Here is a 25527-nt window from a genome sequence, read left to right as displayed (position 1 = left end):
AGACTTCAACTTGCTTAACGAGAGGAAATCAAGAAAACAAATAGAACTAAAACTCAAAGGACAAAGGTTGACGCTACCACAGACACAGACAGACAGGCATAGACGCAGACACAGAGAGAATACGTTGAGCACCACTGTGCACTTATGGCTCTCTAGCCTTGCAAGGTGACAAAAATAAGCCAAATTGATTCAGAAAATTGAACTGAACAGAAAAACTATATAAAAAAAAGAGAAACCAAAGACTGAGCAGAGAATGCCAACAATACTTTGCCACACATTATTCTTTGAATGCAACAACCAAGAAAATTATTTTTGATCAGCATGTTAAACCACATCCCAGCTAGTTGTTCTATTAATACCACTGTCACTACCACTTGTGCAGAAAATTTGCTGAATTGAAGGTTACCCATTTTTATGAACCAGCGTATATATAATACAATTACACTTGCTCCTGCAAACAAAGATGACAGGACAGATTATTCACAGAGGCAATTCTGCAGATGACTGAACTCCGACAGGAGTGGCTCACACCCCCAACCTCCAGCCCATTGTTTTGGACATCACAAACCTGCTTCTATTTGCTTCTTGTCGTAAGGTTTCATCAGCTTCCAGCCTTCTGTGTGACGGACAGCGTAGAAAGACTGAACCAGAAACGTCCTGAGCTTGTCAAAGAGGGCCTGGATCTCAATTGCAAAACCCTGTGCAAGGGGACGAATCAGAGGCGGGTGAACCGCGTTACCATGGTAACCATATTCCTTACTCCACTCAGATTCAGCTTACTCCCTCCGTTAATCAATGATGTCACTTGGTCTGCCTGGACAATTGTCTGGTGTACAGGTTTTTAAAAATAAAAGAGGCTCCGTCTGGTGCTCACAGAACAGCAAAGCAGAACTGAACGCGGACAACTGCAAGAGGGCAGAAACCACCATCTGTGATCCTTTTGCTTGCCACAGTGGTTAACCAATCATCAACACCCTGCTATTTCCTGCTGGCACAAGGTCAAATTCTCTGAAGACACGCGAAGTGATCAATTCGTGCTGCACATTTATCACTAGTGGAGAAAACAGCTGCACACAAGTCATTAAATTTAGCTAATTAGATTTTCCTCTCGGTAGAGGGGAGGGAGGTTGGCTTTTTTTTAAATGAAGAAAGTAATTATTAGAACTACATTAGTGAAAATGTCAAGTGCAGCAAGAACTACTGCTTCAAGATTGAACATAGTGAAGAGGCATGAAAACTTGAAGAGTAACATGTAAATTTTTGTGAATTTTTTAAAAAGTTGTTCTCAAGGCAATTATTCAGAACAGTGTTTCATTGATCAGATAAATGCACACTTACCACCTCCTCATCCACTTGACTCTTCAGCAGGTCCACAGCCTGAAACAGCAAGCAAACTTCTGATACCGTGATATTCTGTTCAATGGCTGCAAAAATTCTTAGGACCAAGTATGGACTCCTGCTCATTGTCTGCGCCTGGAAAGTTCAGATAGTATTTTAGTGGGCATTCATGGAAAGTGAGGGCTTTGACTACCTGTACACAAAAGTATGATTTACTCTGCATAGGTATGCAAAATAACAGAGATGGAATTCTACAGAGCACGTATGTTAACTGTTTAGCACATAGAGCTGTGAAGTTCATGGACAGCCACACTATTAAATTATGGTACTTACAGCTTACTCTCCCTCACCAAGAGCAAAACTAGTTGCAAACTGTATTTATATTTGCCATGTTTCTGATAACACAGAATATGCAGAGAAACTAGGGAGCCCCTAAAACTGATCAGCTACTGCACGTTTGCAAAGCACCTTCCACTTAACAGGTAAAGCTACATTCAGAATTTCTGCAATATAATATTTACATTCAGAAAGAATTCACGTCCAGATTAGAAACACTTTCCCAGTGTCACGCAGTCCTTGTTTTGTAGTTAATCCAGAGCAGCACCTGTACGATTTATATTTAAACATGTAGGCTGCTGAGCCGTGATAACAAGACTGTAAATATGATACATTTTTTAAACTAGTTTATCAAGACCAGTTTTTTCTAATGAAACTAAAAACTTTATCTTCTCACAAGTCAGAAATTATTTTGCATTCTTTTCTGATGTGGCTAGATTATCCATCTCCAATAGAACCTCCTCCCAAACCTTATTCTCAGCCCTCTGAATGCACCACTGTGTACGGAACAGCTCGAAATGTTTTCCATGTCTTTTGGCAGAGTTTGCTTTCTGCATGCTATTTTCATTCAGTGCAGATTGACAACTCCTTGTATGAAGAACCTTGGGAATGAAAGCACATCTGTTTGTACTGTGCAGTAGATTTCAAGGTTTCAAACGCCCTGCCACTGAGCATTTGAATACAATTCGTAAGAATCAATTTTGACTATCACAGTTTTCCCTTTCAATCTCATTTTCTTTTTATTTAAAAAAAAATCAAGGTGGCTTCTCTCGCCTCCTCCTTACCCAGCTCACAACCAAATGCCTGCACTTTGAGATTGCCTGTTATTTTCATACATTTCTGCCAATTTTAAATATGTGATAAAGCGTAGCTGCTCTGGTAAGTTGAGCAGTTTGTCAGCGGGAGACCTGTATCCATCTGTTCGTTGCCAAAATATGTACATGTAAACATTCACACACAAAACCACAGTGAAGGATGAAAACCTTCTTAGCTGCCAGGAAGGTTCTTCATCTTGTGCAGATCAGCTATTTGGAAACTCTACGTTAAAAGTTTTTTTTGCATTTTTTTCCTAAGTATCTTTCTTTTATATGCATCCATATGTGCCCAAACAGGCATCAATTAGAATCAGAGATGATGTTTCGGGCTGAGACCTGAAATTTGCTGATGACACAAAGGACGGGGGTGTTGTGGATAGTGTGGAGGGCTGTCAGAGGTTACAGCAGGACATTGATAGGATGCAAAACTGGGCTGAGAAGTGGCAGATGGAGTTCACCCCAGATAAGTGTGAAGTGGTTCATTTTAGTAGGTCAAATATGATGGCAGAATATAGTATTAATGGTAAGACTCCTGGCAGCGTGGAGAATCAGAGGGATCTTGAGGTCCGAGTCCATAGGACACTCAAAGCAGCTGTGCAGGTTGACTCTGTGGTTAAGAAGGCATACGGTGTATTGACTTCATCAATCGTGGGATTGAATTTAGGAGCCGAGAGGTAATGTTGCAGCCATATAGAACCCCGCTTGGAGTACTGTGCTCAGTTCTGGTTGCCTCACTACAAGAAGGATGTGGAAGCCATAGAAAGGGTGCAGAGGAGATTTACGAAGATGTTGCCTGGATTGGGGAGCATGCCTTATGAGAATAGGTTGAATGAACTTGGCCTTTTCTCCTTGGAGCGAAGGAGAATGAGAGGTGACCTGATAGAGCTGCATAAGATGATGAGAGGCATTGTTCATGTGGATAGTCAGAGGCTTTTTCCCCAGAGCTGAAACAGCTAGCACAAGAGGACACAGTTTTAAGGTGCTTGGAAGTAAGTACAGAGGAGATGTCAGGGGTAAGTTGTTTTTTTTATGCAGAGAGTGGTGAGTGTGTGGAATAGGCTGCTGGCGACGGAAACGATAGGGTCCTGGATAGCTACATGGAGCTTAGAAATATAGAGGGCTATGGGTAACCCTATATAATTTCTAAAGTAAGTACAAGTTCGGCACAGCATTGTGGGCCGAAGGGCCTGTATTGTGCTGTAGCTTTTCTAAGTTTCTATCACGATCAGAATAGATTGATAGGCCGTTTCCTTGCTGTAAGTCCAAATGCACTGGTGATTTGCTGAAGCATAGGGAATCCTCCCTCTCCAGCATTTTAAGCAGATTCCATAACATTCTCCCTTTCTGATAAACAGTGCGGGTTTCCCTTCCTAGCAGGTTTTAGCTTGCCCTGAAACCTAATTGTTATAAAAAAAAGACTCACCAGCAGCCACACAAAACTCATGATTAAGTGTCAAATAGTTAATCCCCCATTTACCCAGTTCCCAATGCACACATCTTAAAAGCATAAATGACTCTCACATACCCCAAAAACATTCATGATTGTTTGCTGTCATTTATCAAGGAGAACAAAATGGTTGTTACTCTGGATCAGAAAGCATAAAGAACACAATAAATACGCAGGAATAGCTTGTATACATAGACATAAAGTTATGCTAGGTACAGGAGCACTGTTCCCTCTAAAACACGCAGGCACATAGCTGCGCAGTAACTGAAATGCTCCCATGCACATAGCCTTTATTGCTACGCAGCCGGAATTTCCTTTTAAATAATGTTTTATTAAAGTGCCGTGCAGTTTTCAGGCCATGTAAAAATTTCCTGCTCAGGAACCGGACACCTGTTAAAAAAAAGTTAGAGAGCATGCTGTATCTGTACATGAAGTGACTCTGAGGAGGAGGTATGGTGGGGTGCGTATATCAAAATTAAGCATCTTGCATATGAGCAATGAATTTGTTTGTATTTCTCTGATTACAAGCAGGCAGTTAGCACAATGAGATTGTTGGTGACTACCGAATCTAGACTCCACCAATCTTGAGTCTATCCAAACCTAGGTTTCAACAACAAAAGAGTATCACTTTTTATCCTGTACATTCTGAATATACGCTTTAGAGAGGTTTGATATGTAATTTATTCTGAAGTCTAGGCTAATAAATCACCACGTTTCCTGGAAAATTCCCAAGAAATTTCTTTCAATTACATATCTGGCTGAGGGACAAGCAACATCTCCAGCAGAATCAATAACTTTAATATAACCTTGCTGTAGGGTCAAAGATAATTTTCCCTCTAGGGACAGCCTCAGCATCCAGGAAACAAGAAATATTCTCAAAATAACAGATTGAGAATTAATCCTACTGTAATGATTACACAAAAGTTAGAATGAACTATCAAGGCAAATGACACCATTTCACTATGTGCTTTATTTCAACTATCTTATCTCCTTCTCCTGCTTGAAGAATCCCAACCATGCAATCTGTTCACAGGTTTCCAACACTTCTTAAGACCATAAGATATAGGAGCAGAATTAGGCCATTTGGCCCATCAAGTCTGCTCTGCCATTCAATCATGTGCTGATCCAATTCTTCAAGTCATCCCTACTCCTGTCTTCACCCTTTGATGCCCTGGCTAATCAAGAACAAACTTCTTCGTTAATCTGTTTCAGGGTGGGCAAGCTCTCCCCATTATCCTCCAGAGAACGGATTTACAACATGTAGAACCCAGTGGAGGGAAGTACAAGCACTGGGAATTTCAGTGAGCTGCTTCAACAAACAAATGTGCCCATGGTTTTCATTGGAGACGAAGAGAACAATTTTTGGCATTAACTTTAGCTTTTCCTGCCTTGGTGAAGCAGGAGTTAGATTTAAGGCTCATTGGAGTCCATAAATCTAGGTTGAGACTGCAGTCCAATACCGAGGGAATGCCAAATCTTCTGAAGTGCTGACTTTTGAGATATTAAGCTGAGGATCTGCTGGCCTTCTCCAGAGAGCGCACAATGACTTGGCACAATTAGAAAGACAGGGGAATCATGCTAAATGCTGATGATCTCTCTACAAATTTCACAACATATGCCAGTGATAAAACTGATTCTGATTCAACAGGATTTAAGCAGATGATCTCAAATTATTTTCTCACTACGTGTGGGGCTTTGCTGCTTACAGCACAAGTTGCTGCAACAAAAAAAAAGTAGAACAAGGCATTTGGTTTGCCTAAATCTTACCTTGACCATGTAACACTGCATGCATAAATGACAAGGTTTTTTCAGAACACTGTAAAGTTACAGAACACTACGGTTCATCTAGTCCATGAACTATCAGTTTGCCTAGTCCCATGAACCTGCACTGGGACCACTGCCTCCATACCCATCCCTATTCATATACCAGTCCAAATCTCCATTAAATGTTGAAATCAAACCCACACCCACCACTTTCACTGCCAGCTCCTTCCACACTCTCACCACCTCTGAGTGAAGATCCCCCTTAAGCATTTCACTTTTAATCCACGAGCTCTGGTTGTAGTTTCACCCAACCTCAGTGGAAAAAGCCTGCTTGCATTTACCCTGTCTACTATCATCGTTATGTGCCACGTTGTATGATGTGAGTGATCATAGTCTTTTCCATGGTTGTTCTTGGCAAGGTTTTCTGCAGAAATGGTTTGCCATTGCCCTCATCTGGGCAATGCCCGTACAAGAAAGATGACCCCAACCATTCTCAATACTCTTTCGCGACTGTCTACCTGTCGTCACTGGTCACATAGCCAGGACTTATGATATGCACCGGCTGCTCATATGGCCATCCACCACCTGCTCCTGTGGCTTTACGTGACCCTGATTGGAGCAGGAGGGGGTTGCTGAGCAGGTGCCACTGCTACACCTTATCCAAGGGTAATTGGCAGGGTAGAGGTGGGAAGGTGCACATCACACGTCCTTTGATAGAGATATCTCCACCCTACCTCCCTTACACCCCTCTATACCCCTCATAACTATGTATGCCTCTATCAAATCTCCCTTCAGTCTCCTCTACTCCAGGGAATAAAGACCTAACCTATTCAACTTTTCTTTGCCTCAAGTCCTGGCAAAGTTCTTGTAGATTTTCACTGCACTCTTTCAATCTGATTGATATTTTTCCTGGAGGTAGGTGACCAGAACTATACACAACACTCCAAATTAGGCCTCACCAATACCTCATAGAACCTCAGCTATTGTGACAATCCAATGGAAATTTGCTGCACGTGATGGGAAGAAAATGGAGCTTACCTTCAGCAGGAGGAGGAAGCTCTCATTTTTGATCACCTCAAGAAAATTCAGCACAATCAGCTTGATGCATTCATCTTGTAGTTCTTTTGTCAAGGCAATGGTTTGCTCTGACCACTTCACTTCTGGAAGGTTCCACAGTAGACGGTCACTTTCCAGCAACACTGAAACCACATTCCCCACGTTCTGTAGTGTTCAAGAAAAGGCACCAATCACACGTTGAGCTCCTAATCAAAGTGGGCTAAAAATCTTAAAGGAACAAACTGTGGTCTTTAACACGGTAGCTTTTGTTTAAAGGGTTGCTGGCCTTCGAATTAAGAATTTTGAAAACAGAACTGAGAACAGATCAACAGCGAAAACAGATCAAACAACATCTGAGCTTTATTTGGGAATTCTGTACACGTTTCTATGCACAGTATTGAAGTGTAGCGGTCAGCATAATGCTGTTACAGCACCAGCAGCCCACTGCTGTCTGTAAGGAGTTTGCACATTTTCCTCATGACCGCGTGACTCTCTTCCAGTTGCTCTGGCTTCCTCCCATGTTCCAAAGATGTACAGGTTAGTGGGTTAATTGGTCACATGGGTGCAACTGGGCAGTGTGGGGTCTTTGGGCAGGAAGGGCTTGGTACTGTACTGTATCACTGAATAAAAAAAATAGGATAAACAAGACAAGGGAGGAATTATTGATTAAAGGTAATATTGCAGCTCAATAAAGGGATAAGAGAGGAAAAAATGTCTCAAAAAGTGAGGGGGAAGGAGAAATCTCATCTCTCACAATACGGGAAATTAGTTAGCCCACCAGGTCCATCCCCGATTCAGAACAATCCCCGTCATCCCATTCCCCCACTTACCTCCCTGAAAACCCCTTCACTCTCGGACAGCCCAACTACTTTTTTTTGGGATAGAGCGAGGAATAGGCTCTTCCGGCCCCTCAAGCCCAGCCACCTAGCCTAATCACAGGACAATTACAATGAACCCGCCAGCGTCTTTGGACTGTGGGAAGAAACTAGAGCACCTGGGAGGAAACCCAGGCAGTCGACGGGGAGAACAGACAAACTCCTGTAAAGAGGGTTTCTTCTTTTTTGTTAACTAGCAGGAATGCTAATTTACTGATAACGAGAATGGTATTCCTTTGTAAACCAAATGGGGATTAATGTTCTTTCTTCTGAGTCTGTAAGCTTTTGTTGACGGGCTTTTGGGCAGATCGGCGCGAGGGGGTCGAGAGAGAGGACGCAATGCTCTAAGCTGGGCGAGGATCGGACCCCAAAGGGGGGTCCGAGGTCGGGAGATTCTCCGAGGAGGGGGGGGATGAAGCTAGATGTGCTTGGTTGACCACTCGGAGGGTCCTGAGCTGTTTGGAGAGTCGAGGAGTTCGGAGGGTCCTGAGCTGCGAGTCGAGGAGTTCGGAGGGGATCGAATGGTGGCCAGAAGACTTCAGTAATTGAGCTCCAACGGCTGTGCACGAAGTGGTTTGGACTTTGATAAGTTTGGCGCCTTTTCTTTAATTTTCTCTTCATATATACTGTATCGTTATTAATCACTTAGTTATAGTAACCTTTATAAATTGTACTCATTTAATTGCATATGGTGTACTGTCTGTTTTTGGGTGAGGCGGGGACATCACACAGCATCCACACCAGCTGATTACCCAGTTTGGCGGGGCCGAAGGCTGCTCCCCGTAGACGAGAACGAGCTGAGCGAGCCTGAGGCGACCCAGGGGGTTACACTCCTTACAGGCAGCAGTGCAAATGGAACCTGGGTCGCCCATACTGTAAAGCTTACGTCCATCATCCTATGATACTAGGAATGCCATAGCAGCTACTAATCAGCTGGTCTTTGGGATGTGGGAGGACGCCGGGAGATTGCCCGAACACCTCACCGACAGCACTGAATTGAACCCAGGTCTCTGCAGTTGTGAAGCTCTCATTTGTATGGGGGGGAAAGGGGTGGGGGAATTACATGAAGGGTCAGGAAGGCAAGAATTCCTAAACTCTATTAATATGATTCTCCCCAAGTTCCTGCTATTCTCTGACCTTTGCCAGTTATAATGAGAGGTTATCAGCCTAAAGTGTTATCGCTCAGTCCCTCTGCATCTCTAATACTGAGCATTTCATATATATATAAATTTTTTTTTTTAAATTTCTGGGTTCCAGCATCTTAAATATCTTTACTTTGAGGCTTACTTCAACAAGTGCCCTGTCCTTTTGTACAAAAATAAACATAGCTCCCAATGGAAATTCCAATTTAAAAAAAAATCCAATTTTCAGCAAAAAGAACAGTATTTGTTACACCAATGAAATCATTTCTTAAAATGCCGGACACAGATACAGATTTAGCTTATGGGGAAAGATATTTAGAGGCAATCTGACCTTTTCCACTCAGAAGTGATATATGGAATACCTTGCCTGAGAATGGAGGCAGATCCATTGAATGGATTTAAGAATTCTAGACTTGAATCATCTGGGTGTGCATGTCAAGTGCAGGAAAAGGGGTTTGTATATACATTTCAATGGTCAGTATGAATGAAGTGGGCCGAATGGCCTGTTTCCCGACGATCATCAATACCAGTCACTTATAGTTGTGTGAGTTTCAGGTTACCAGATAAATTTCTCTTTCAAACACCTGCAACCTAGACTGGAATGATGAGCTCATTATAAACACCTTTTAAAATTACACTGCTACAAAAGGTAAGAAAATACTGATGACAGATGTGTCTTACTAATGAATGGACCAGTGAATCATAACAGGCTCTATGTAATTCCGCTGGAAGACAAGAAAACTCCTTCCCGGACCAACATTTCACAAAATATTTGGTAATCCATCTGCAAAAAAAAAAAAAAGAAAATAGTTTTGGAACAGACTCATTTTTAAAAAGGTTCCATCAGGCACCTGCAGCTTCACACAATATAAATCATCTTACCTCATGCAAGAGTTGTAAAGTGCATTAATTCCAACAGAGTGAGATATTTGCAGACATTCCACAATTGACTGCTGCACGCCAACAACAGGCTGTAAATTAATTAAAATTAAATCAACTGAGGAAAGGGACTGCGGTTTATGCATGCACTTCATATCATCTCTAATTACTGCATTTACATTTCAGCAAATTCTAAACAAAGAGACAAGACAATTCAGAAATATTTATATGTGGCTCTATCATTTCTGCTGTAAATGCTAGGTTCAATTTCTTTTGGCAAAAATATCATCTCAGGACTCAAACCCATGCTGTTCTATCCTCAGCTATACAAGCAGACACATTTCATGAAAACATTTCACACAGCTGTTGCTAAAAGAAATTTCAATGGTGACAGTCGGGAAGCAGAAACCATTTAAAACCCGTAAACAGTAAATCTCAAGGACAGGGTGTATAAAGAACTGGAGTTCTTCAAAAATATGGAACATTTAATCGTACAGCTCAGGAATAGGCCCTTCAACCCATCACATTTTGATGACCACGGTGCCAGTCTACACCTTTCTCATCAGCCTCCATGAGGTCACTATCCCTGTTCCCTGCTAATTCGGATGATAGTCTAAACGCCTCTTGAACACTGTTATTGTATCTGCTTCTTCCACCTCCCCTGGCAGCCTGTTCCCGATACTGAAATAAAAAACCGCCCTGCAAATCTGAGCCAACATGGATAACTTCATTCTCCTCAACACTGAATGGATCCACAAAATCACTTTCAAGGACTCTACAACTCATATCTTCAGGATTATTTGTTTATTATTATTGTTCATTTTTTTTTAAATTGAGCGACAACAGGGAGTTGGCTCTTCTAGCCCTCCAAGCTGTGCACCCCAGTAATCTCCCAAATTAATCCTAGCCTAATCACCGGATAATTTACAATGACCAATTAACCTACCAATTGGCACGTCTTAGACTGTGGGAGGAAACTGAAACACCTGGAGAAAACCCATGCGGTCACAGGGAGAACTCCTTACAGACAGCGGAGGGAATTGAATCAGGGTCCTCACAGAAAACATTCTAACATAACTCCCTCAGCAACCTGGTCTCATCTATCAACTGCCAGCTTGTGGTCCTTCCGTCCCCCACCCTCACCTTCTCATTGGGGCCACTACCAACTTTCCTTTCCAGTCCTGATGAAGGGGCTGAGCCCAAACATCAACTATTCATCTCCCTCCATAGATGCCGCTGACCTGCTGAGTTCCTCCAGCATCTTGTGTGCTGCTCTGGATTTCCAGCATCTGCAGGACCCCCTTTAACTAAGCTAAATGTCTACTCGTCAGCATCTGGAACAATCTCTGGAGTACTGGGACAATCAGCAATTTGTTTGAGGAAAAGAATGTTTCTTCAAATATCATAATAATGTTTCCTGTTTTTTTTCAGATGGTTCAATGCAAGAATCCAGAGAGGTCTTGATATAAACTCAAAAATGTTAGCAGTTACATTTTGCCTGTGGTAAAATTCCTCAATGGAGAACACTTGGAAAAGTCATCTTTAAAGCATTTTCAGCATCATTACCCAATTTCTTTGAAATTCTAACATGGAAATCATCTGCTCCTAATGGACAGTCATTATTTTCTTCATTGCTTTTTATTTTATTTGGGCCAATTTTGGAAATTCCAGATTAGGTATTGCTTTCCTTGGGATGTCAGAAAGTTTAGCCTCTTCCTCTACTATAAATTCTGATGACAATATTGACATATTTAATCACAGCTTTCTTATTTTCATTTACAGTAACACCTTTATTAATTTTTACAGGGCAATTATAGCTTCTGACAACCTGGTTATTCAAAGTCTTAGAACACTACAGTGCAGAAACAGACCCTGTGGCTCAATTAGTCCACGCCAGACTATTATTCTGTCTAGTCCCATCAAACTGGTCCCAGACCACAGCTCTCCATATCCCTCCCATCCATATGCCTATCTAAATTTTTCCTAAGATCTTATATACATTCTTCATCATTTTATCATGAAATGTGCCAATTTTGATCCCTTGTCCTGTTTAATATTTTTTCACTTCCTGCTCAGTCTGTTTAAGGTTCTTCTTTGAAACCCTGACTCTGTAGCCACTCCGTTTCTCAGACTGGTACCTAATTCTTTTGAATGCATTTTCTTTTGGTATTATACTGTCCTGGATGTATTTTTATTCTGGTTAACAAGAACTCTCAACAGGCATGTATGGCCTTACATTCCCCTCTGATCTATTCATGAACACACTACCACATTGTTCCGTTTCTTGTGCTCTTTATTTTTGTAATTTATTGGGTTTTTATGAATTTGCACAGTACCGCTGCTGTCATACAAGTTGGTGATAACAAATCTGACTCCAATTCGGAGGCTCTGTCTCATCACTCAGAGGACAGCCTGGACACTTAACAGTTGGTTCACAGATCTGGATTGTGACCATCACGAAAGAAATGTTCACACATTGTTAAGGTAATTAAATCTGGCTGATTTAACCAACCTTGTTGGTTGTAGTACATTTTGATGCATAGAGTTGTTATCTGGAGCATTCTACAGAAACCTACTCCTGTCCAGATGAGCTGATCTGCGTGAACTAATCTACCTGAATAGCAAAAATCTCATTGAAAGCATTCCAATTCTGCTACAAATTTATCTAACTTCTTCTTTTCTACGTCCTGTCACCTTACCTGTGTAATTCCAAACATTTTTTTAATCCCTCAACTCTACCCAAGAATACTTCGATAGAACATAGAGCAGCCTGTGCTGGTCATGATAGCACCTGCTTGCAGATGGTCTAAATCTCCCCATTCCCTGCCTGTTCCTGTGCCTATCTAAAATGCCTCTTAAATACTTTTGAAGATCAAATTATTAATTAAATGCTAAAAAAAAAATAGCATGCTGCTGTGCAGAGGGACTTTGAGTGATAATGCATGAATCACAAAAGGTAGGTTTGCAGGTGCAGCCGGCTATCACGAAGGCAAATGGAATGTTGGCCTTCATCGCTAGAGGGATGGAATTTGAGAGCAGGGAGGTTATGCTGCAACTCTACAGGGTACTGGTGAGGCCACACCTGGAGTACTGCATGCAGTTCTGGTCTCCATACTTGAGGAAGGACATACAGGCTTTGGAGGCAGTGCAGAGGAGGCTCACCAGGTTGATTCTGGCAAAGGGGGTTAGACTATGAGGAGAGATTGAGTCACCTGGAACTGGACTCATTGGAATTCAGAAGAATGAGATCTTACAGAAACAAATAAAATTATGAAAGAGATAAGATAGAGGCAGGAAAGTTGTTTCCACTGGTAGGTGAGACGAGAATTAGGGGACAGTCTCAATATTTGGGGGAGTAGATCTAGGATGGAGATGAGGAAGAACTGCTTTTCCCAGAGAGTGGTGAATCTGTGGAATTCTCTGCCCAATGAAGCAGTGAAGGTTATCTCAGTAAATATATTTAAGACAATGTTGGATAGGTTTTTGCATAGTAGGGGAATTAAGAGTTATGGAGAAAAGGCAGGTAGGTGCAGATGAGTCCATGGCTAGATTGGCTATGATCTTATTGAATGGTGGAGAAGAAGCTACTGACAAGTGTCAAGCTACTCCTGCTCCTACTTCTTATGTTACTGCAATACTCCCCTCTCTTCAGTGCTGTGATTTCAGGCTAAATCACCATAGCAACATCACTCCTTTGCCATCAACATTACTTCACCCCATCTTCCTCGGGGCTCCACAACTCCATTAGAATTCAGAAGAGTGCTATCTCACCATTGGTTAAATATCTTATTTTCATAAAATATATTTTTTTTTAATAATTGCTGAATGTTGTTTTGTTTTTGTTGCTCTGCCAACACACCACAGCAAATTCCTAATACATGTAAATATAGATGGTGAATAAAGATGTCCCTTGTTTACCATGTCACATCCACCCAGTTTAAAAAGGGCCTGCAATTTATTTTATTACTTTTGCATCTGTTGATTATATTTACAGTGATTTCTGCAGACAATCAAATTCCTTGGCTTTCTTAGCTAGCATAGTGTTTCACACCACTATAAAAAGACTCCAATTTATCATTCAAAATGCATGACATCACTATCCCTCCATAATGAACTCCATTTACCAGTATCTTGGCAATGGTCTTAGTTTGTGTCCCTTGGTATCTCCACGATCCTGTCTGCAAAATTTACTGTGCTTAACAATGCACTCTGTTGACTTGGATGTACAAGTCTGTGCCTAGATCCAAGTCAACAGTAAATATGTTGAAGTGTTGGTACTCCATAAAAGGCTCACTAGGGAACACTACTTCTCAGAACCTTCCAGTTGGAGTGTAAACATCAGATCAGCGTATGATGTGCTTGGTCAGGAATTTCCAAAGGAGTTTTATGATATGTCTTCACCAAGTAATGGGCAGCGTAGCGATTTAAACAGCAACTTCAATAACTACAAAATCCAACCATTCACCAACAGTATTAGTCATTGGCAAGAAACTTCAGTGGTTAGAAAAGTGTAGTCAATAGCCTCCTCCCCAACCTTAACACTACTGATTGGCGGGTGGGGGGAAGAGAATTCAAAGCTTCAAATTACGAAAAAATTTCTGTGATAGTCTCTGGTTTGGGTAATATTCCATCAGACAGTGCCTCCAATTAGGGATGGTATGGGAGCATTGTGCTTAGTACAATGCTTTAAAGTTTCAGCTGTTATGTACCAACAGCAACAGATCACAAACTGAGTCAGGTTTAAATGTTAAAACCATTATATTTATTAGTATCTACTCATAATATAGAAAATTAAATGAAATAAACATAAGTTAACAGTGATAGGTGTGTGTGGCTCCCAAACTGTCAAGCTTAGGAACAGTTCTTAAAGTCTTAAGATGGCAAACTAGAAAGGTCCAGTAATCCATGGAATAAATGAGGGGAGAAACTCATAAATCCACGTTATTGTGTAGAGAGGAGTATCATGAAGAATTCCACAGGTTCCACGCTGGGAAAACAAATTAACAGTCGCCGAAGATCTTATTCTGAAATCCACATAGAAATATTACAAGGTGACAGTCACGGAATATTCCTTTAGCACAAGCGGTTACCATATAACATACCCAAAACCATGTAAGGGTTAACAAAAGTGGTCACCACAGAATACTCCATCAAAATCCACGTATGGATCATATGAAGTGACATTCACACATCCAATGTGCACTGTGTCCGTTAATCAACCCAATCCTTTGGGCATGGGAAAGTATCAGACTTTACCCATTGTCACAGCAAACTACTACCAGCAGCTTGTGATCCAAAGCTTCCTCTTTCTCTCTCTCCTTCTCCTTCTTTCTGAAAGTCCCAGCGGTCTGTCACAGCTTGTTATACCCCTCCACCCCCATTCAGGCATTTTAAAGTGACACCACAGTAAACAAAACAGTGGTCATGTAACACAGCGACCTGGATTCAACTCCTGCTACTGCCTGTAAGGAGCTTGTACATTCTGTGTGTGTGTTTGAGTTTCCTCCGGGTGCTCTGGTTTCCTCCCACAGTCCAAAGATACTCTGGTTAATAGGTTAATTGGTCATTGTCAACTGCCCATGATCAGGCGAGGGTTAAATCAGGGATTGCTTGGTGGCTTGGCTCGAAGGGCCAGATGGGCCTATTCCAGGCCGTATCTCAATAAACAAACAAACAAATGAATAAATAATGACTCATCCATAAATAAATAATGACTCCAAAGTTGCCAAGGTTCTTGAGCATTTCTGGAGCTGCACTCATCGAAGTAAATAGAGAGAGTGACATCACTTTCCGAAATACCTTGGAGATGGTGAAGAGGCTTGTGGGAGGCGGGAGGGGGTGTTTGTTCTTCTCCGAGCCTTGGGGCTCATCGGGCTGCAACCTTGCCACCTCTTTAGTATTTTTGACTATTTTTTTTTTACATGGTTGAGTTGCTAGCTCAACACTCAGCCCAGCACAGATGGAAAGCATACAAGGAGCCAGCTGGATTCAAACCCAGGACCACCCACTTCGGAAGTCCAGTGTGAATGCCACTATACCACTGGCTGGCAATTTGGTGGGGGGTATTCATTGTAAATGTCTTCCAGCCTCTTCTTGCATCCATGCACATTTATAGCTTATCCATCTACATTTCTGGTTATTGAATGCAAGGGGAAATAGCTGGACTTTGCTGTTGGAGATGGTCATCGCTGGGCATGAATGTTACCAACCACCTACCGACATGAACACGTTCCATTCTTACTTACCTGAGCCATTTTATGAGTAGTGACTGAAAGTTAGTGCTGCAGTCCTCACTTCTGAACTACTCTGTGAGGAAAGTCACTGGAATGTGTTCCTTTACTTGTGAACATACACAGAAGTACTCAAGGAACAATGGATGTGGTTATAAAATGACATGTTGCACAAAAAGATCCAAGTACAAATCTACACTGAATACATCTTCTATTTTTCCAATATTCCAATCAACCTCCCCCATCACCAATAAGCTTTTCATGAAACAGACTGCTGTAACAAGATACGCAGCATTCACAACTAACCAAGCCAGTCCTTGTTCACATCAGTTGGCATCTTTGAATTAGGCGTTACAACATGATCACAAAAATAGGAAATGCTGGAGTTGTACTGGCCATAGTGAGCACACACATCGAGTGCTAGGTACAGTTTTCATCCTCCTACTTAAAAGAAATATTCACTGTAGAGGAAATACAGACATTCTAGGGATGGTACATTGCTATATGAGAAGAAATCTCGTTGATTAGGTCTCCTTTCTCCACTTTCCTCTCAGATTCCTTCATCAGCCCTTTTGTCTTTGCTACTCTCCCCTCAGCTACAAACATAGCTTCTCACTTCACCTATCACCTTCTAGTTTATACTCCTTCCCTCCCCATACTTTCTTATCCTGACCTCTTTCCCCTTCTTTTCCAGTCCTGATGAAGGGTCTCACCCCGGAATGTTGACAGTTCGTTCATTTCCATAGATGCTGTCAGACCCGCTGAGTTCCTCCAGCATTTTATGCGCATACCTCTTGTAGACTAGATCTGTGTATTTAGAGTTTAAAATGATGAAAAGAGATCTCATTGAAACTTTAGAGGATTCTGCCAGAACACAGCAGTTTGGATCCAGAGAATGATTTTCCTGTATGTGGAGTTGAGAACCAGGAGTCAAGTTAAGAGCACAATGCAGAATTTTTGAGATTTTCTATCTTAAAGGTCTGTGGAACCTCAGTCATTCAAAACAGAAATAAAGGGAATATCAGGATAGTGCAGGAAAATGATGCTGAGTTTAAAAAAAACCTCAAAATCAATGATCTTGAAGAAAGAAAGAGAATGGTCAAAGGACCAAGTGGTCTATTTCTATTTGTGATGGTATTAGTGAGCCAACAGCATCTGAAGGGATGGAGACAAACAGTTAACACTTCAGGTCAAAGGACTCTTCATCAGAACTGGACACTGAGAAAACTACTGCAGTTAAAATCACAGAGAGGGACAGAGAAAACACAGGTAATATATGTAAATGGGTAAGGCCAAAGCCACCATGGTGACAATTACTTTAAATACAGTTGAGGAGAGAAGAGAAAAAGAAGCAGAACAGATTTTAAACTACAGCCATAGCTGCAGAGAGGGAACAAGAAAAGTGGTAGCTTTTAAATTCAACACAGAAAGCCCCAAGGGCAGTATCATGCCCAGATGACAGATGTTGGGGAAGTCCAGAACGAGGGGTCACAGTTTAAGGATAAAGGGGAAGCCTTTTAGGACCGAAATGAGGAAAAACTTCTTCACACAGAGAGTGGTGAATCTGTGGAATTCTCTTCCACAGGAAACAGTTCAGGCCGGTTCATTGGCTATATTTAAGAGGAAGTTAGATATGGCCCTTGTGGTTAAAGGGATCAGGGGGTATGGAGAGAAAGCAGGTACAGGGTTCTGAGTTGGATGATCAGCCATGATCATACTGAATGGTGGTGCAGGCTCAAAGGGCTGAATGGCCTACTCCTGCACCTATTTTCTATGTTTCTATGTTACAAGGTTCTGTGCCTTGAGTTTACATTAGGCACATTGGCTGGAAGGAGCTCAGAATGGAATAGGACTGATCTATCTGAAGGAAGCAAGGAGGGAAGAGGTGTAGTTAAGAGTGCTGTAGGAACTGGTGGGTATATCATGGATATTGGTCACTATTCTGCACTGAGATGGAGAGAGAGGTGGAAAAAGGAAAAGGTCAGATATGGACCTAGTGAATGCCACGGATCACCGGAGCTGTGAGACAGCAGATCACAAGTGCTGCCATTAGCAATCACATTCATTGAATGAATGAACAAGAATCTTAACACTTCCACAAAGTACAATTAATCAAAAAAAAAATCTTCAAGGCAAAATCTTCTCAAAACTAATCCAGGGCATGAATATGGAAGATCTGAAAGCAATGGACTAAAGAAAATTAAAAAGTGAATATTTATGTAAATGTTCAGCTTTCTGCACAATGTCCATCATACATAGAACAAAATGTTACCTTGTGAAAAAACTTGCAATAATCCTTCTTCAGAATAAGCATAACGACTTCCTTTAGCCCTTCCAAATTGTACATATCTGCTAACAAAAGGATGGAACTGAAGAAAAGGAAAACTTTGGGTTAGTGCCAAGCTTCACTATTTCAGTCCCTCATCATTGCAGAAGCTCCTTCTTCCAATGCCAATTTATAGAATCACAAAGGATGCCCTGGCATTGGAGAGTGCCAGGAGGAGGCTCACAAGAATAATCCCAGGCATAAAAGGTTTAACATATGACGGCTCTGTGCGTGTACTCACTGGAATTTAGAAGAACAAAGGAGGATCTCATTGAAACATATTGAAAATGCAAGATAGAGTGGACAAGGACAGGATGTTTCCTATAGTGGAAGAGACTAGGACCAGAGAGCACAGCCTCAAAATACAAGGGTGTCACTTTAGAACCGAGATGAGGAGGAATTTATTTAGCCAGAGGGTGGTGAATCTGTGAAATTCATCGCCACATAGGCTCTGGAGGCCAAGACAATGGGTATATTTAAATCAGTGGTTGATAGGCTCTTGATTAGTAAAGGCTACAAAGGTTATTGGGAAAAGGCAGGAGAATAGGGTTGAGAACAATTATAAATCAGCCATGATGGAATGGTGGAGCAGACTTGATGGGCCAAATGGCCTAATTCTGCTCCTATGTCTTATGGTCTTATAATCCCAATTATCTGTTACCTCAAATCCAAAATAAAATGTTTTAAGGAGAAAGAAATGCACAGATACCTGTATTAGTTAGATTAATGAATAAAATTTCATAGCGCAGTCTCTCAAGTGAACTACGACAATGTACTAAAAATTCCTTTCCTTCCAAGATGATATGTAAAACAGTTAGATAAAATACACCTACCATGGGAGAGTTCCTTTTGGCAAGTCTAAGATGGCCCCATATATAAAGTTCATGATGATATCCATCTCCAAATGGCTCACACTGTAAGCAATTATATCTTTATTAATCACTGAAAAGCTACTGGAACAGTGAAGACATTTTACAATGAACAGCCTGGAATAAAATGAACAATGGGTCACCATCGCCCACATTGTACTACTGCTGATTAATAACGTTCACTATCCTACAAGTTTCAGATTCTGAGCAACAACTTACATGAATGACATTTGGAAAGCTTCCAATGATCCTTCAGGTTTACAAGGCAAAGATTTTTTTTATAAAGCTCAATTTTGTCTTTAGTCATTTTTTACAATACAAAACCACTGGGCAGGCAATCTGCAAGCTAGACTTTTATTTATTGATTACAGCTCTGTCTTCAAAGCTCTATTTCCAAGCAAAACCAATCACCAAACTCCAAGACCTGACTGTCAACACTTCCCTCTGCAACTGGATCCTTGACTTCCTGACTAACACACCTGAATCAACAAGGATAGGCAGCAACACCTTCGCCATGATTACTCTCAGCACAGGTGCTCTGTAGGGCTGCCTCGTCACTCATAAAATGCATAGTCAAATCTGTTCTAACTCTATATACAAGTTTGCAGATGATACCATTGTAATGGGGCGGCATGGTAGCGTAGTGTACAGTAGTGCACAAGGCTTTATTGTACCAACGACCCAGGTTCAATTCCTGTTGCTGTCTCCCATTTCCTCCAGGTCTTCCAGTTTCCTCCCATAGTCCAAAGATGTACCGATTGGGAGGTTAATTGGTCATTGTAAATTGTCCTGTGATTAGGATGGCATTAAATTGGAGGTTGGTGGGGGTTGTGGAGCAAAGGTCCAACTGGCCTCTTCCATGCTAAATGTCAATAAATAAAGGTTCATAGGTATATTTATAACTGCAGCATACAACTCTGAAATTCTTCTTCTCCTGATAGCCACAAAACCAAGAAAAGTACAGCAGCACAAACATCAACCCCTAATCCTTACTCCTCACACATAAAAAACCAAAAATGGAACAGGTACATTGACTCCCAAATCGCCCTCCCACACACAAAAAAAATGAGAAAGATTGAGCAAAAAACACAGAATATAAAAAAAAGTCCAGAGTCCATGTCCATAGGTAGGTAACGTTCTCCGGCAGGCCACACAGGCTTCCCTCTCCATCAGCACAGCCATCCCACTGCAATCAAAAGGCAGTCTCCCTTCTCTGGCAATGGAGCAATTCCACCAGCAATCAAAAGGCATCTCTTAGCATGTACCCATAAATCTTATTTCTTCGAGGCACCACAGAAAACATTACATCTGGATGCACAATGGCTTGGAATGGTAACTGGACTGCACTACAGAAACTGCAGTCGTGGGCTTAGCTCACCACTTCATAGAAACCCACTTCCCCTCCATAGATTCAGCTTACATTTCACTGCCTCAATAAAGCAGCCCCGCCGCCTTGGATATTCCCTCTTCTCCCCCTCTCCCATCAGGCAGAAGACACAAAAACTTGTAACATTCCATCAGGCTGATGGATTTTACCCCACTGTTAATAAGACTATTGAATGGTTTCCTAGTATGATACATAGACTTTTGATCTCACCATCTACCCTGTTATGATCTTGCAGCTGTTGCTCTTTATTCTGCATTCTGTTATTGTTTTACTTGGTACTACCTCAATGCACTGTAGGCAAGACATCCTTTACACTATACCTCAGTAATACTCCATCAGAAATAAACCATTTCCGACAGCTTGGTTCCCTTGATCCCATCACAGCGCCCCAATTTGTTATTCAGTGACTTTGTTGATGGAACGTAGATGTCAGTGTAACTACTGGAGATTATTGATCCCGCCATGAGAAGGTAAAGTGCTGACAACATTAGTGGATCCGAGCAAGATGGACAGAATTCATTCCTCGATGGGTATTAGTTGCCCTGGGTTCTAATCTGGATGGCTCTTTGCATGCTCTACATCCGTGCCTAGTTGAGTGTCAAGCTAGCAACTCGGCTTCTTAAAAATAGACAAATGCTAAAGAAATGGCAAGGCATAGAGAGGAACAACACTGAATAAATAGTATACCAATCTCTTTCTATCAATTAATAAATGTGTGATTTTTATGCTATCAACTATTAATGACTCACAAATTAGGTTTACATCCCCTGGAATTCAGAAATTGAGAGACGATTTGATTAAAGCTTTCAAGATATTAAAAAGGGAATTATTGGGGTGAACTGGGAGAAACTGGCTCAGTAGAAATCAGTCTAAAAATTAGAACCCAGTCAGCTGACATGCAGTTGGGGAATAAACCTTTGTTACCGAGCAAGGAACAAACATTTTACTTTACACAAAAATAATAATTAGCTCCATGGTAGGCATCATGTGACTTTTATTAAACAAAGAAAATCCAGGATATGGGGCAAAAGAGAGCACATACAGTTAGGTCACCAATCTGGAGCTGAATGCCTTCATTTCCAAATCTGCACAATTTTTGTTACGAAGTTTTCTAAACATGATTAAAGCTTTAGCCTCACAATCAATCATCTTCTGCCCAGAGCTAACACTTTGAAGTTGAAATTTAGCTGCATGGACAAATGACTTAAGAATATTTCTGAACATCTTTAAAATAGAATTAAACCATTTCCGTGATTATTTTGCTCAAAGCAAAATGCAAATACAGCACTAATGATACCCTAATGAATGTATTTACATAAAAAGCAACTCAAGATTCTATTTCCATGGCTGCATCATCTCTGATGGCTGTTAGGCCATTTATGAGTTGATATGTGATGCCAAAATGCGCTTCAATTCACAAAATAATGATTACATACTTCTCATTTTATGCTTCTGGGATGTCTTTCATTAAATGTTCAAATATTACAGGAAAGAATTAAATGTGACAAGAAGGCAATGAAGTCATTTACAAGCACCAAGCATTCAGCAAATCCTGATAATGAAAGTGTGACACATTTTCTCACGTCGTAGAGCTGAACAGCACAGGAATGGAGTCTTCAGCTTGCTGTTCCAATCTTTCTCCCCATCTAAAATCATCTTAATTTTCCACACTAGGTCCATATCTGCCAACATCTTGCATATTTAAGTGACTGCATAAATGCCACAAACAATTAAATTGTATTTCACTGCACCACCTCCTTTGGCACCAAGTCTCAGATATAAACTCCTCTGTGAAAAAGGAAAAAGTCCACTTAAATCCTCATTTACAGCTCCTTTTTCTCAATTTAGACCTATGCCCTCTTGCTTTTGATAAACCTACAATTGAAAAATGATTCTACTACATTACTATGAAATCTTCAAGGAAAACGAACTCACACACTCCAATCTCTCCCCAAAACTGAAATCCTCCAGTCCAGGCATCTCCTCTGAGCTCATTCCAGCACACCACATATAGTGTGGTGCAGTCTGATCAGCGTTTCATAAAGTTGCAACATAACATCCCTTATTTTCTATTCATAGGTTCATTTTATTGTCTAAATAGGCATGTACAATACAACTCTGATATTTGTCTACTCCAGATAGGCACTGAATACAGAAAGACCGCAGGTGTCGATGAAAGGAAAGACATCAACTCTCCCCCCCACCCCTCCCCACTGCCTCTGCCAGTAAGAAAAGAAAAACTTGTAGACTCCAATATCCCCCCCCCTTGCCCACAGCAAAAAACAGCCACAATAGCAATCACCAACCCCCTGCACATAACAATCCCTGACCCCATCACTTGCAGAAAAGAACAGTGACAGTAGCACCAACACCCCCCGGCCCACACATAGAAATGAACAAATCACTCATCGGCCAATCATACACAAGAAAGACAACTCTGAAAAGCTGAAGTAGACAGTCCAGTATTCATATAAATCTCAGAATACGGGAAATGCTTTACTGTCTGCATGCAAGGAGAGCAGTCGCGCAGACTTAGTGCCAATCTAAGGAGGAAAGCATGCCTTCCTTACCCTGTCACCTTCAGGGAACTACATGTTCCTCTCTTTATTAACATCCTTTGGCACCCTGCCACTTATTGTGGATATTTTCAAAATGCATCACCTTGTACTTGTTGGGATTAAATTCCATCTCCCAACACCCTGCCCAACTTTCCAATTCTGTTGTAGCCTTAGAGAGGACTTACAGCTGTCCTCACTTTCCACAATATCCCCAACCTGAGTCTTGTGCAAGATTATATTTTCTGTATTCACATCCAATTTATTAACATACATCACACAAAACAAGGGTCCCGGCAGTAATTCCTGCGACATACCAACAATCATTACTTCCAATCAGAAAAGCATTGTTCCACCACAATCTTTTGCCTCCTTGAAGCAAGCCAACTTTGGAACAGATTAACCATTGCACCCTGGATTCCATGTGCCTTAATCTCCTGGATCAGTTGGAACCTGGTCAAACTGGAGTCCACATTGACAACATGTACCACCCCACCTCTTTAGGTAAGTCATCCAAATTAGTGAGAAAGGATTTCCCCCACACAAAACCATGCCAACAATCCTCTATCAACCTGTGCCTTTCCAAAAGTATATTACTGGGTCTGTTGGTATCTTGGTATTTAGTGGCTTCAGAACTACTGATCACTCTTAATATCAAGGATGCAGATCTGGATGTGAAATGTTACAAATAATGCAGTCTTAAAACAGCCAATACATGAAGTAAAGACGTAGAATGGAGAGTGAACCACACCCAATGCAAAATAGAAAATACTGAACAGATGCAAAAGACCAATTAAAAAGGATCAAGTTAACAGTATGACTGAAATCAGAAGCAGGCAGCCCTGTTACAAGAGTGAACAAAAAGATGTGATGAATCAACAGTGTTCACACTTCAAGAAGTGCTTTGGAACATCTTGAAGCTGTGAAAGACATTAAATGTAAGATTTAGCCTCATTGTATGAATTACTACCAGAGTATGCACTAACATAATTAAGTTAATGGGCTGTTACCCAGAAGCTTGGATTACTGATCTTCAGCCCTCATGTGCCAAGTCCCCCATGGCAACTGGACATTTAAAATCAAAATAATTGATATAATCTATAATAAAATCCAAGTTCCACTAATAGCAGTTACAAAACTTCTAAGTTCTTATATAAAATCCACATTTTACAGAAGGTCTTTGAGAAAGGACCTTTGACTGCAGCTCCACAACTGAGGAGAATCTTGTGCCCAGTAAAACATTCTAATTATCCACCTAGTTCTATGGGCACTTGGGACAGACAATAAAAACTAGCCTTGCCAGCAAAGGACACATCCCATGGATGAATAAAACACAAAAGCAGGAACCAAAAAGGATTTGTAGTCAGTGAGGACCAAAGCACAAATGATTCATTAAATTCAAAGATTATCTCAGCAAGGTAGCAAAAATAAAATGCAAGACAGATAATTCCAGAAAGTAAAGGTAATGAGACAACCAAGAAGAAGTGAGGCCAGGAGCAGCCACACTCAAAAGCTGGTTCAGTTCAAAGATTTCCAGCACAATGAGGAAGAGAATACTCAACTCTACAGACAGATTGGACAGAGTACTGCAGGAAAGACAAGATGTAGGATGAGATCTGTGGAAGGAAGTCGTTCATTATGTGCCATGTCATATGATGTGGGTGATCATGGTCTTTTCATGACCTTGATTGTTCTTGGCAATTTTTTTCTACAGATGCGGTTTGCTATTGCCTTCTTCCAGGCAGTCTTTACATTAAACAATACTCTTCAGAGATCATCTCCCTGATCAGTGGTCACATAACCAGGACTTGTGATATGCAACAGATGCTCATATGACCATCCACCACCTGCTCCAATGGCTCCCTGTGACCATGATTAAGGGGCTAAGCAGGTGCTATACTTTGCCCAAGGGTGACCCGCAGGCTAGCGGAGGGAAGGAGTGCATTATGTCACCTTTGGTAAAAATATATCTCCACTCCACCACCCCAGAAGGAATATAGTTCTTTACAAAAATACATGAGTAAACTAGGGTTAATATGTTAGAGTATCACTTAATATCTTCATTAGAAGTGCCAAGAAAATAACATATTGATTGCCAAAATAACAATATTGATTGGTACATTTTCATATACTCACTGTTTACTATACTATACATTAAGAAAAACATAAATGGCTCATTGAATTATCACAAACAGAATAAAACTGAGTGAACCTTCATCAAACTAAACTTCAATAGCCTAGGACGTTGCATGCAATGTCGACAAAGTTGTCATGAAATATTTCTAATGTGGACCTCATAACATTGAAACTTTAAAACATCTTTTGGTTATCATTTCCTACCCTGCAAGGGTGATGGATTTCTGAGAGCTTTCAGCCCAATTGCCACTGAGCATAGCTGCAAAGTAACTGGAGCGAGCACACAGGATGGCCCTAGAAGGCAGAACAAAACTTTCCTGAAAATCTGCACTTTATAGCATTATTAAATTTGCTTGATCTGGGTTATTTTTA

General features: G+C 41.1%; 1 protein-coding gene across 4 annotated transcripts in view; it reads right to left on the bottom strand.

Moving 5' to 3' along the window:
- Positions 1–25527, bottom strand: part of btbd8 (BTB domain containing 8) — a 96900-nt gene that overhangs the window by 27820 nt on the left and 43553 nt on the right. For 3 of the 4 annotated variants that reach the window (XM_059983887.1, XM_059983886.1, XM_059983888.1), the window contains exons 6-13: positions 25360–25449; positions 19042–19122; positions 18155–18251; positions 9656–9744; positions 9455–9557; positions 6739–6921; positions 1339–1473; positions 569–698 (exon numbers count right to left, since the gene is read on the bottom strand). In XM_059983887.1, the coding sequence (XP_059839870.1) occupies positions 569–698; positions 1339–1473; positions 6739–6921; positions 9455–9557; positions 9656–9744; positions 18155–18251; positions 19042–19122; positions 25360–25449 (908 nt within the window). The remainder of the gene's footprint in view (positions 1–568; positions 699–1338; positions 1474–6738; positions 6922–9454; positions 9558–9655; positions 9745–18154; positions 18252–19041; positions 19123–25359; positions 25450–25527) is intronic. The other variant, XM_059983889.1, reaches the window with a different exon arrangement.

The sequence above is a fragment of the Hypanus sabinus genome, chromosome 11 (genome assembly GCF_030144855.1).
Source record: "Hypanus sabinus isolate sHypSab1 chromosome 11, sHypSab1.hap1, whole genome shotgun sequence".
Taxonomy (NCBI): Eukaryota; Metazoa; Chordata; class Chondrichthyes; order Myliobatiformes; family Dasyatidae; genus Hypanus; species Hypanus sabinus.
Note: the sequence above shows the minus strand (reverse complement) of the source record. Positions and strands in the feature narration are given on the sequence as shown.